At 38.9% G+C, this 13,713-nt stretch overlaps 1 protein-coding gene and 1 pseudogene across 1 annotated transcript in view; both read left to right on the forward strand.

Annotated features, from left to right (window-relative positions):
• Positions 1–2,920: 2,920 nt before the first annotated feature.
• The window catches only part of acss3 (acyl-CoA synthetase short chain family member 3), a 49,530-nt gene continuing 38,737 nt past the window's right edge, over positions 2,921–13,713 (forward strand). The window contains exons 1-4 of the mRNA XM_059505396.1: positions 2,921–3,418; positions 9,834–9,978; positions 12,842–13,030; positions 13,145–13,279. Coding sequence (XP_059361379.1) covers positions 3,021–3,418; positions 9,834–9,978; positions 12,842–13,030; positions 13,145–13,279 — 867 coding nt within the window. The 5' untranslated portion in view covers positions 2,921–3,020. The remainder of the gene's footprint in view (positions 3,419–9,833; positions 9,979–12,841; positions 13,031–13,144; positions 13,280–13,713) is intronic.
• Positions 6,620–8,791, forward strand: LOC132098513 (zinc finger BED domain-containing protein 4-like; annotated as a pseudogene).

Consider the following 13,713-nt stretch of genomic DNA (forward strand, 5'->3'; position numbering starts at 1 on the left):
TGTGTTCCCATTGACTTGGTCCCTACAAAGTGTTCATTGCTCCCTACTCCCTGAGCAGCGGAAATCTGTTGAGGTTTACCTCACTTCAAAGTCTTACATCATATACCTCTGCAAATAAATAAAATTTCCAAATACACGTCTCGCACACTTTACAGCAGCTTTACAGATCCACTTTATGCACCAAGAGCTTGTAACACTCCAAAGAGAAAGAAAAAGTTGAAATTGCATCACATGACCCCTTCAATTGAGCTAAGATTGTATTGAGCCTATATATGAAATGTTATGTTGATTTCTTTTGTTTTGTATGCCATCTCTTTGTAATCATTTGTGAAATTGACTAGCAGGTTTTGAGTGAAAATCATTAAAGTAGTAAATCAGTAAATCCTACACCGTTTTTTCCTGTTTATAATCATGTCAGTTTTTCACTATCAATTCTCAGCTGTCTCATAAGCATTTTACACCCATCTTGCTCTCTCACCATGTCAGATTCAGACCAAAGCCCATACAAGAGTGACTGTCCATCGGCTTGCAGCTGCACTAATTCAATTGCCACTCAAAAAATCTCCTTCATAATGCAGCATGAGTGCCTTTACTCTGGAGTAAGATCATTGACACACACCCACATGCTCACATCAGGGCAGCAGACAATAGAACAGGCCAGACAAAGTAAAATAGAAATATTTCCAGTCAAACAATGGCTGCACTATTACTCCCAGAGAGAGAAAGAGTTATGGCAATATGAATAGCTCTATTTTAGAAAGTCCTCCTACTGACAAATTGGTGCTGGGAGAAAGTTGACGGGCATTAAGTTCTAAGGCTCGATTTTTGCCTAGAATCCTGCAACACAGGGAGGAAACTAATTGAAGATGCGCAGTTTGTGTGATGTGCTTGCAGAATGCAGATCAGAGATGAAGACACGCAGTGAGGCTATTCAAAATGCAGAACCTAAAACAAATACATGCAAATGGAGATTTGAGGCGAGTGCCAGATGCCAGACACAACATAGACATTTACAGAGTAATTTGATCATTCAACACACGATGATTTTGATAAAAATGGTTACAAGGTATCAAATTTACCCTGATCTTTTGAGATAAAAGACTCACTGGAACTTCAAGAACAGAATACTTCCCTAGTCCACTAAGAACATTTACTGAAATAAGAGCATTATTTACTGATTTCTTCTGACTTCTTAAGCCTATTCATAGAGATAAATAGGAGAAAGCTGGACAGATGCTGTTTATTTCCAGAAGAAATAAAGATGAGACTAGGGGGATTTACAAGACACTATTTTCAACTAAAAATAGTGCAAGTTTTGAAAATGACACCATTATCATCTCAGTGTAAATGAGAAAAATGTGAATTTGTGAAAACAGTGCATGAAGTGTGCATGCATTCAGTCTATATAGGTATGTGAACTGGCATAATGTTTTTGTACAAAGTGAAATTGCCAACTACTGTGTTTTTTTAATAGTGTTTTTAGTCGATTTTGGGGGATCATTTTGACAGCACTGGTGTCTATACATGAAAGCTTCAAAAATGCAAAGAAAAAACATTTCCTTTTTTAGTACATCATTGTCATGTAAAAATACCCTAAAATATGATGAAGTCTGTTTCTAACTGTGTGTAGCACCTACAGATATTCTCCTGAAGGATCCCTATCTTAGTAAGATCAGAATGATCAGAAGTTTCAGCTTTACAGTATTTCTGATAATGCCAGTCTGACTTCGTAATCTGTGTGCAGACAATCTGCCACACAGGACTAGGACCACTTAGCATTAATTGCCTCAGCCACTCTAATAGAAAACATTGCACAAGCGATTTGTAAATCACATCATCCCTTAACTGCCAGCAAGGCTGATGAATGACTCAATCACAGTGTCCAGGTTGCACAGTTAAATGGGACTGCAGTCAGCAATCAGAGAGGGGTATGGACACAGACAGTAGGCATTACTGACTGAAATGGCTTAAAGTGTTTCTCCTAGCTTGCTTACAATCTACATACTTTCAAGAATAGTTTGTAGTGTTGTATTTTTATCTGCGGTTCACTGTTGCCTTCAGCTTGCTCCACTGAGTTTTAAGGCAAAGCTGCTTTGGAACAATAGTTATCATGAAAAAATACTGTACCAATAAAAGTCAGATAAATTGTGTCTCTTTTGTTTAGAAGCTAATTTATACACAATATTTTAATAATTTGCTTTTGCTCTGGGGCAATGACAATATAAAAGCCCAAAACATGTATTTTTCTTAACCCTACTGTATCTAATACACAAATTTATGATTTCTTAATTATCAACATGATATAAAACTGCACACAGTCTTCTACAAGTCTTCTGTTCTGATTGATAGTTTATCCTTTTAAAGTAAAAGGCCTTTTAGTGAAATTACAAATTTGCATCAGCTTAGGTTTCCTTTATTATATTATTATTTAGATAATATCATGGTAAAATTGATCAAATAAGTTCCAACAGGAATGTTTATCTATACATCTCTCAAAATGTTTCATCAGATAAATATCAGAAACTGTACCAAATTTTGAAATCTGAATTAAACTTGGTTATACTGTTTGAGCCATAAAAGCCTGATGTATCAAATATGATACAAACAAGTACAGTGTGCAACTTTTTATTAATTTAGTTTTATATCACATATGTCATGTTTTACAGGTTTAATATCAGACTTTGTTCTCAAACAACGTGCCTGGCTGTATATATGAAAATATATAGCTGCCTTCATATTTGTTGATTATTTGCATTATAAAGTTAGGCTACTTTATGCAGACTATAGCATTGCTTAACAATGTGTGTCATAAATCATGCAGGTACAGAAAGCCCCAACATTACGCAACGATCACATTGCATGGATTGCAGTATCTTGGAGACTGGAGTGGCCTCTGGCTGTGATCTAAAGTATTGTATTATTGCGCGCGCGGCCATTTTTGAGTTGAGAAATTTGGAGCCCGCTTGTGTCAGCTCGTCAGCAAACACTAAAGCTGAAAACGACCAGGAAACACAACAAACATGCGTCTTTACCAAACTATGCGTTTGAAACACATCTGCATTGGACATGTAACGGTGTCTAGAGTTAAGGGAGGTAACAAAACAGCGAGTGCTGTAGGTTCAAGATGTTTGTTGGGTCTGAAGTTTTCGTGCACAGTGTCTGGACCGTGTTACCTGTCGAAGGTCAAGACATATATGTGGAATGGGTGTAAACCGCTGGTTTATACGCCAAACAGAGCTTGTAGCACATACAGAGAGCATTTTATTCGTGGCTTTTCATCAAAATACACATATGAGGACGCGTTCGGCCTGGCACGTGACAAACCCGAGAAGTTCTGGAGTGAAGCGGCAGATGGTATCACTTGGTTTGAGCACTGGAATCAGACTCTGGATCAGACGGATACAGTGTTTCCAAAATGGTAAGTACAGCCATGCATGAGGGGGCGTTTTCGCGTTCAATAGTAACCGAATTTAAGTGAAAGCAGGGGGCTCGGGCTGTTTTAAATGGATAGTTCACAAAAAAAAAAAAAAAAGTAGTGCGAGGGGCAGTGGCAGCCTCAGTCGCCATTCGCTTTCATTGTATTGCAGAATAAATGCAATGAAAGTGAATAGTGACTCAGCCCGTTAGTCCTCAAGACTTTTTTCAGCCAAGGTTGAATAGAGGAAGTCGTGTTTGTGAAATCGTCAGGGGGAGTAAACGATGACAATACTTTAATACTTACGGGAAAATATGATTTCATCTTATTTTTAACACGTACGCGCCCGCTTTTTAAAAACGCAACGCAACGGTTTGACTTCTGTCGGACGCACGCGTGTCTAGACCAATCAACAGCGCAGACGAAACGCATAGAATGCTTCCCGTGTGAACGCCCACTTATGTTTGTAGACCAGGGCTATTAAAATCTTGCTCTGGAGAGCCAGTGCACTGCAGAGTTTAGCTCTAACCCTGATCAAACCCACCTACATGTGATTTTCTTATGATCCCAAAGACATTGCTTAACAGGCTCAGGTGTGTTTGATTAGGGTTGCAGCTAAACTCTGCAGTGCACTGGCCCTCCAGGGCAAGATTTGAATAGCCCTGGTCTAGATTATTTTGTTAGTTGTTACTTTTAGTAAGCTGTGGATAGAAAACTTAACTGAGAATGTGTGCCGGCCATTATGATTGTACTTGGTTCTGTCCATAGACATCATATAGGTAGACGCCCCATCGAACGCTACTGGCACGAACGAGCCGTGGAGCCGCCATCTTGGACCGGTCGACAGCTCCACTCAGTGTAGGCTAACTTGTTTGCCAGGTGCAACTGTCAGCGCATTAAATTAATCATATTTCACTGAATACCTAACTGATTTTTACGCGGGTTTTTTGCTGCAAAGTTCATTCTATGCTATGATACAGGACACATGGTTCAGCGTATTTTAATATTCATAATAGGCTTTACAGTTACATATTATATTCTGATATAAGATATAAGTGACCAGATGCCCAAAATCTAAATATGTGAGGTAGAATATTTATAAATCACACACTATAAATATGATAAAGAAGCAGAAACAGATAGTTGCAGTAAAATAAGATATTTTAATAAGTTGAAGAAACAATTAATTATAATTTGTGACATATACACTCTCTCTGGTTCTCGCTCTCTCTCTCTCACACACACACACACACACACACACTCTTCTCCTTCCCTCCCTCTCTCTCCATTTCTCACACACACACACACACACACACACACACTCTTCTGTGACTGTTGACACCTTAGGAGCTTGTATTGCTGAAGCTTGGCAGATCAACCTCTCTGCAGCTCTCGGCACCTTATAATAAGAATGCAAATAATACATATTTATATAGCGCTTTTAACAGTACTCAAATACACTTTACAGAACAGAGAAAATATGAACAAAGCAACCTTAATATACATTACTTCCTGATATCACGTGCGCAAACACAAATAACAGTTATGTTCTGTCGAACAATGTATGTATTAACTTCAGATTGGATTGTGTTGGTAATAGGCACTTAACGTTACCTAACGCTAAAAGTGAGTTTCGTGCATCTAACAAGTGCTTTTTCGAACTTCTTTCTGATCTGAATAGTAATAATAGTAAGTTATGTGGGAAACACTTGAGTTGAGGGAGGTAACGTTACATAGTCTAACGTTAGCTAGCTACGATTTCAGTACAGTACTATCAAAGATCCTTGCTCCTTCTCAATTATCTGGATTTAAGGACAAACTAAAACCAATAGTACAATAGTAATGTTAAATCTTACTTGTGAAAAGTAATCCCGAGCCGTACTTGCGATGGTCCGCCGATTAGAACAGGAAAATGCTGCACAGTTCTCTGGTATCTCAACTGCTGCTACGCAACGAAACTAGGAGAACGACTGGTTCAAGATGGCGGCCGCAAATCTCATCACCCAGCGGCCAATAGGGCGTCTACCTATATGATGTCTATGGTTCTGTCATCTATTGATGTATATTTTGCATTTCAAATGCATTACAGCCATCTAGTGCCTTGGAGGGTGAAAAGTAGGGGTCGACCGATTATCGGCGTGGCCGATTATCGGCGCCGATATTAAGCATTTTTATTGTTATCAGCATCGGCCATTTTCGAAACCGATTTGCCTATAAAACCATTTTATTTTGAAATGCGCGATCTGGCACTGATCCAGCCACCTCAGTCAGAGCGCACCGCTCTGTGGCCTAGACTAAGCCCCGCCCATCGTCCATCTGATTTGTAGGGAGTCACGAGCCTGGCCAATCAATACGGCTGGCTCGGCTGGAAAATGTTCTGCTCTCACACCGAAAGCACAGGAGCTGCTTCAGTGATCATCATCACACATCAATAAGTTATCTCTCGAAGGTAAGAATGCAGTAAACGTTCCTGAAGTTGCAATAAATCACTACACTGAAGTTGCAAAACACCTAAATATAATCGATTTATGATGACAAGCCCCGTTCAGTTATTATACTGTGAATTCCCGGTCAATGTCCGTCATTGCAGTGATATGCTTTAACGGATCATCACATCAGTGCTGAGATAGTGAAACTAAAACCTACTTCTCTCACCATTCGGCCAACTTAACGTTATATTGTGAATAGATTATCAACACAAATGAATTCACTCACGTCTGCTGCTGTTTTTTTTGTGTTGTTCACATAGCTTCACTGAACAGCGTCCGTTCCGTTAGGGCTCTTAGTCAAAAAAATTGTGCATATTTGGAGAAATATTGCTTTATTCTAACATGATTGCAAAATAATTTATCATACAGATTCAGAATTACCATTATGCAATTTTGAAGAGCTGAAAGGGCTCTTTTCAGCGTTATGAGTTATCTCCGCGGCCGCGCTCTCTCATTTGACTAATAACCCTATGCTAATAACGTAAATTGTCAATAATCTCACATTGCACGTTTCTGGATGACGCTGTCCTGTATACTTCCTAGTTTGTATCGCCGTGATAAACAGTCAAACAAACATTTTACACATCAAAAAAAAAAAAAACACTATTACAATATGGGTTGTGTGTGATTTTAATGCAATTCTGGGTTGCAAATAAATGAGCACACACATATACACACACACACGTGTATATATATATATATATATATATATATATATATACACACGTGTGTGTGTGTATATGTGTGTGCTTTTCTAGTTAATCCATTGATGTGCATTAGACTATTAATTGAGTAGTCACTTCTATTATTTTAGGCTATGTTTTAGTCATCAGAAAATAATTATGAGAGTTTAAGCTATTGCACATTTCTAACATGTAAATTATTGATGCCAATACTTCCCTTTCCCTAAGCTGTTTAGCTGTAGTAAAATATCCATAGGCTTAATCATGAAACATACTGTGGTCCCACTTTTAACTCTCTCTTTATCTTACCCTCATTGTAGATGCATTCACAGAAGAAGACAACATTTAGAAGTGCAGTGTGGGAGTACTACACTCAACCAACACCAGGGCAGGCAGTGTGCAATACATGTAAAAATGTTGTCAGTATGGGTGGTACAGTGGCAAAAAGTGCCAATACTTCAAACCTGTGGTCCCATCTTAGAATTCATCACAATGACTTGTATAAATCTGCCCAATCAAACAAAGCTGAATCTGAGCAGGGAGCAACATCCACATGTCAGCCTACAATACATGACATTTTTCAGAAACAAAAAAATGGACAAATCTGGATGACAGATCAAAACAAATGGACAAACTGATCACAGAAATGATCATTTCTGACAACCAACCATTCACAATGGTTTCTGACATTGGCTTTAAGTGACTCATGGATGTGGCAGAACCACGATATGCACTAAAAAGTGACAAGTATTACCGCACTGAGAAGCTGCCAGAAATCTATGAAAAGGTTGTAAGCAAGATTAAAGCCCTAATCCAGCCAGAGAAGGCTGGATTCTCACTCTCTTTTACAACAGATTGCTGGTCAGGATCAACAGAGTCAATGATGAGCCTCACATGTCATTTCATTGACAATGAATGGAACAGAAGGCAGGTTGTTTTAAATACGAGAGTAATGTACGGATCTCATTCTGGGGAATACATCAGAGACACATTCCTGCACATGCTGGAGGAATGGGAAATTACCAAAGACCGTGTAGCTCTGGTCCTACGTGACAATGGCGCAAACATGGTGAAGGGTTTGAGGCTTGCCGATATTCCGGACCTTAGCTGCACAGCACATACGTTGCAGCTGGTTGTGAACGATGGTTTGGCTAGCCAAAGAGCTGTGATAGATGTGATTGCCATGCTAAAGAAATGTGTCACTCACTTCCAACATTCCATCTTGGCCAAGCAGCGTCTGAGAAACATCCAGAGGGACCTTGGCCTACCAGAACACAACTTAATCCAGGCAGTCCCAACAAGGTGGAATTCAACACTCCACATGCTGCAAAGGGCATTTGAACAAAAGCGTGCTCTTAATGTCTACTCTGGGGAACACGGCGGTTTTACATGTCCAACTGCCAACCAGTGGGACATTGTGTCCAATTTGATTGAAACACTCATCCCAATTGAGGAAGTGACACTAGAAGTGAGCTACAATAACTCATCTGCATCCAGCATCATTCCCTGTGTGACAGTGCTCAAAATGCTACTTGAAGATAAAGGGCCATCAACACAGGGCATCAGAACGCTCAGGGAGGTAATGAGGGAGAGCCTAATCAAGCGATTCGCCAAACTTGAAGACTCAAAAAATGTGGTTCTAGCATGTCTTTTGGATCCACGTTTCAAGAGTCATGCGTTCTCCTCTAGCCTCTACACTAAACAAGGCCAAAGAATGGCTTGAAGATGTAGAGGATGCTCTTCAAGAGCAGGTTGAAACAGAGAGAGCCAATCAAGAGGAGCAGGCAGATGGAGAGGAGCCCGCAGCAGAAGACCAAGCCTCTAAAAGGCAAAGGAGAGAAGAGACACCTTGCCATAGCCAAATAGACAAGATTTTCAGTTCTCTTCTTGGTCCCCATACTGGTGATCTGTCAGACAAGGACAGCATTGAAGAAGAGTTACATCAGTACCTCAAAGAGCCAGTGATTGACCAGCGTAAGGGGGATCCACTCCAGTGGTGGAGACAGAATGAAGGGCGCTTCAAGCTACTTGTCAAAGAAGCAAGAAAATTTCTTTGCTCACCACCCTCATCAGTCCCTAGTGAGCGTGTATTCAGTGAAGTGTCTGCAATTTATGACAAAAGAAGAAGCAGGCTCACTGGAGAGCATGCGGAGCAGCTCTACTTCCTGCACCACAACCTGGTGCTGCTGAATTGGGACTACTAATTGTTACCCAATTTAATTTATTTTATAAAACTTCAGAGAGATTACATTTATTTTCCATTATTTGTTCATTTGTTGCTGTTTAAGTTTGCTTTAAGTTTTACTTTGTTTATAGAAGGCTGCTGATGGATGCAAGTTTTACTTAGTTTACAGAATGCTGCTGATGGATGCTCCCAGCACTTTTTATGTTTGTTGTTATTATTAATATTAATGTTGTTATTATGAAAAGTTCTCAGAATTAAAGAGGTGTTAAAATAATTTAAAGAGAGTCTTTGTCAGAGGCCTTTTTATTCTTAATTTTGACATTAATTTTTATTTTTACACTAGACACATATCGGTTCAAAATATCAGTTATCGGTCTCCTTGATCTGTAATAATCGGCATCGGCCCTGAAAAATGCATATCGGTCGATCCCTAGTGAAAAGGCCTAATGTCCATGAATGTAGAGTCCATTTGGGTCAGGTTTCTGAAGTAAAGATTCAGTTGATTTTGAACAGTAACCTATAAATCTTTAAAGACCGACATACTGTGAGTTGCAAGGTTGTTAATCAATGGTATATATTTGAAAGCCATCAGACTGTACTATTGCAACTTATTTTTTAAATAATCATGTTTAACAGTGGTATTCCTGGTGAAAAACAAAATTACATATTACCCATATTTATTGTTTAATTTGTCATTCATAATACTAGTCATAATTACAAGGTCTAGTACTTTAGACTTTTTTTGTCAGATTTTCAAAGAGTTTCCTTGCTTCCAATCAACATTTGTAATTTGATTTACCTAAAAGCTGGTAGGTTTGGTTCATTTCGTTATTACTTTTAAATGAAGACTTTTTTTGAAATCCCTATATGAAATATACATCTGGAACCAAGGCAGCCAGAAAATTGAATGGCCAATGTTAAAAACTAAATTAATATTGATTAGTGCATGATGGTAAATGGAATTTTAATCATGTTGATTGATAACATTTAAAGGTACTTTAATTTGATCGTGATTACAGCATGAGTATTACTTATAGAGAGAACATCTGTTTTCATTCCAGGTTTGTTGGAGGAAAGCTGAACGTGTGTTATAATGCTGTCGATCGGCATGTGGAGAATGGAAGAGGCGATCAAGCAGCTGTCATTTATGACAGTCCGGTTACAGGCACTAAAAAGGTCATCACATACAGAGAAGTGCAGGAGCAGGTAAAACTGATAATGCGTCACATTGGCCACATTTGGCAGGGAAAAATTAGTTTTTTGTCAATAGTTTAGGAATGTATGAAGTAGTGCTGGGCGGTAAACCGGTTCATACCGAAAACCGGTGTATATTTTCGTTATGATGTTAATTTTGAATATACCGCCATACCGGTGTATTTAATTACTCAGCGTTCGGAACGAACGTTATGCTTCGCCGCGGTCGCGAGACACTGTTTCAGACGGACCCTTTACAATGTTGCACTTCTAAGCAGCGACTGCGAGGCGTGGTGAGGGCAGGCGACAAGGAAGTCGACCGGAAGTTGAAGTCGGCCGCATGCCGCCATCTTGTAGCAGAACTTCACTTGCGTTAGCATTCCCATTGACTCCCATTCATTTTGGCGTCACTTTGACAGCGAATAACTTTACATCTGAGGCGTTTAAAGACTCCGTTTGTCCATTATTTATTTCTAAAGATACACGACAATGTATAAAGGGCTCCATTACCTTCTATGTTACATTATGGCCCCGTATAAACAGTTTTTGTAAAAAATAGGCTAACGATTGTGTCATAACCACTCGACTCTCTGTCGCATTACCGTACAGACGGGAGGAGAAGCTCGCAGGCAATTAACTTAATATGGTGTACTGGCGTTACATTTTAAAATACTATACAAAATAATTAATCAGAATACTTACTCCTGCTCACTCACGCCAAAGAACTCCCTGCTCAAGCTCGCCGTCTCTGCAAGATTAACGATGGCAGTTTGCACGCACAGCCACTTAGAAGATTTACATCTGTCAGACAGGTTGCTGACGTCATCAAGCTTAGTTTAAGGTCTGCGCGTCAGAAACGGAAGTGCTAAAAAACGCTAAAAATGGGCTTCACTTGTCTCAATTGAGTTCCAATGGGGTCGCTGTGTCCATTTCTTTTACTGTCTATGGGTGAGGGTACACAGCAGTGTTCTGGTGTTACATTATAACGCCTGTTTCACACAGTCCGTCTGCAGTGCGTATTAACGGATTCCAGCTGCACAAGGTTGCGGTCAGGGTGTTCAAGGAGCGGTGCGTCTGCAGCAGTGAAGCGATTGTTAACGTACTGAGTCTATTTTTGCTGTGCTGCAGGCGCTGAATTAAAGTCAAAGGGCATTGTTCGCGGGAAAAATGAACATGGATTGACATGGAAACGCAGTCACATGGGTTTTTGGCTAGGTTTAAAACAAGAAAAAGAGCACTTTTAGATAAACAAGGAAAACAATATATATGTTCACTTTAATAGAAGCAGAAAAACAAAGTTCATTAAGACCCATGGGATTGCTTGTGATAAAGATTTAAATGCAAAAGGCATGAGACGTTTCTGTCTGGTGTTTTAATTTTAAATATTTTAACAAGAAAAGTAGGCTAATTATTGTGTTTAAATGTTTTGCCGCTTGCTTGAGCAGCTTATTATACAAACCTAGAAGTAAAATGCATGAATAATGCGCTGTTTATATTTATTGAGTTTAAACTAATGTCTATATGAAAGATAGTTACTGTTCTGTGATATATATATATATATATATATATATTTTTTTTACATATGAAATCAAACAATGAACAAATGTTGTGTTTGTGGACTAAACAGACGCGGATCAGTAGCGGACTGCAAACACGTCCTGTGTGAAAGCACAATGAGTCCGTGCTGTGGACTGCATATGCACTGCAGACAGATTATGCATATATAATATCCATTTTATGCAAGTGCTGTCGGGCTAAAATTGTCGCCAAAGGCGGCAACACGAGGAATTTGCTCCAGCACCTTAGCCGCAAGCACGTCTTGGAATATCAACCAGCAGAAAATGCATTGTACACCTGATAATGCATGAAAAAAAAAACGTCATAAACTGGAAAACCGGTATCATTAAAAAAAAAACAGTATATGGGTCAAAGACGTTAAGATGTCCGCATCAAAAGAAATGTACAAAAGTGATTTTGTGTCCATAGAAAGCACAAGTAAAATGTCTACTTTTATGGTTTCAAATAAATTTTAGGAGAATAAAATGTCAAAATTTGGTTGAAATAATGTTACATTGTCATTCAGTGTAACACAATATTTATGCAAAAATTCAAACAACATGCTTATTCTGACGTGTACATATTAAAATACCTAAAAGAATAATGGAGCATACAAAATTTTATTGTGTTTAAATTAGTAACAAATTCTTACTGACAAATGGGCAAAACCTAGGATAGAGGCAAATGTTAAAAATGTAAAATTACAACTCATTAGTATTTGGGGTGAAAGTAATTAGTCTTTTAATATGTCATAAATTAATTTTTTGTTGTAAATATGCCTGACAAGATTGTTACACTGAATTACATTTTACTGGGTGTCTTCTGTAAATCAGGGGAAAATGTATGATATTTATTTTTTGCTCAGAAAAACAAAATTGCAATTAAATAAAACAGAACACTTTTTGCATTTTTGGGGGGGAAACTACAACAGTTTAAAGCAGCATTACACTTTTTTTTATGCTTAAACACTTTTTCTTCTTTGACCCATATACATTTTTGGTCAAACTACCCAGCACTAGTATAAAGGTACGGTTTTTGTTAGTCAGAATTCAAGTCCACGATCAACTTGAACCAGGAATTGGGAATTGTTTGTGGACAAAATTCATTAATTTCAATAAGATTGGGAATTGTGTGGATTACTATTGAAATGACTGGATTTTGAAAAAACTAAGGTTTGCCAAGAAATGTTAAATTTCAAGAACCTTCCTCCTCTTCCAAAATGTTGGACCAGTTTGCATTCAGTGTCTGTTTTCTGTTGTTTTAATTAATATGTCTCCAGTTTGTCCATAAAATTCAGCATGCACACCCCTGTTTGTAGGTGTCCAGGTTGGCGGGTGTCCTGGTGAGGCATGGTGTGAAGACGGGCGATCTGGTTGTGATCTATATGCCTATGGTTCCTCAGGCCATGTTCACAATGCTGGCATGTGCCCGTATTGGTGCCACCCACAGCCTCATATTTGGAGGATTTGCCTCCAAAGAGCTCTCCGTCCGCATCGACCATGCTAAGGCAGGCCATTGTTTTTTGTAATGAAAATTAATAACAAATACATTTTTGTAAATGCATATATCTGCTTAGGTTGTGAAACCCACTTCCCCTTTTAAATGATTGTTTCCCCCACAGCCCAAGTTGCTGGTGACAGCATCATTTGGCATCGAGCCAGGCAGAAGAGTAGAGTACATTCCCCTGGTCGAGAAAGCTCTGGAGCTCAGCAGTCACAAACCACACAAAGTCCTCATCTACAACCGTCCCAGCATGGTGAGCAACCAGAAACCTCAAAGCACCTGAACGCCAGTCTCATTATCAAACTGGCACACTTTCTGCTGCCTATTAACTGTTTAAAGAGAAGATAATGCAGGCAGAGAATAAAAATGCAAATGTGGTCTCCTTTCTAAAAGAGAGTACCTCTAAATTCGACCTTCAAGTCCTCATTCTCAAGGAGGCTGGCACTTAACCAATATCAATCGTTGTAGAAGGAAGTTAGTCATTTTTATAGCTGCAATATCTAACATACCACTCAAAAAAAATTCTAAGCAAATCAGATGTTCAAAGGCAAACTCTAAAGTGTTTTTCCTGTTTGAAAGTCTCTAAAATGGGTTTTCACATGTTGCTACGTCTTGACTCAGTATGTTGATTTCACAACAAGGGAATTACTTAACCTTCATCCTGTGTTGTCATGGAAACTTAGCAAA

This window comes from Carassius carassius, chromosome 22 (assembly GCF_963082965.1).
Source record: "Carassius carassius chromosome 22, fCarCar2.1, whole genome shotgun sequence".
Taxonomy (NCBI): domain Eukaryota; kingdom Metazoa; phylum Chordata; class Actinopteri; order Cypriniformes; family Cyprinidae; genus Carassius; species Carassius carassius.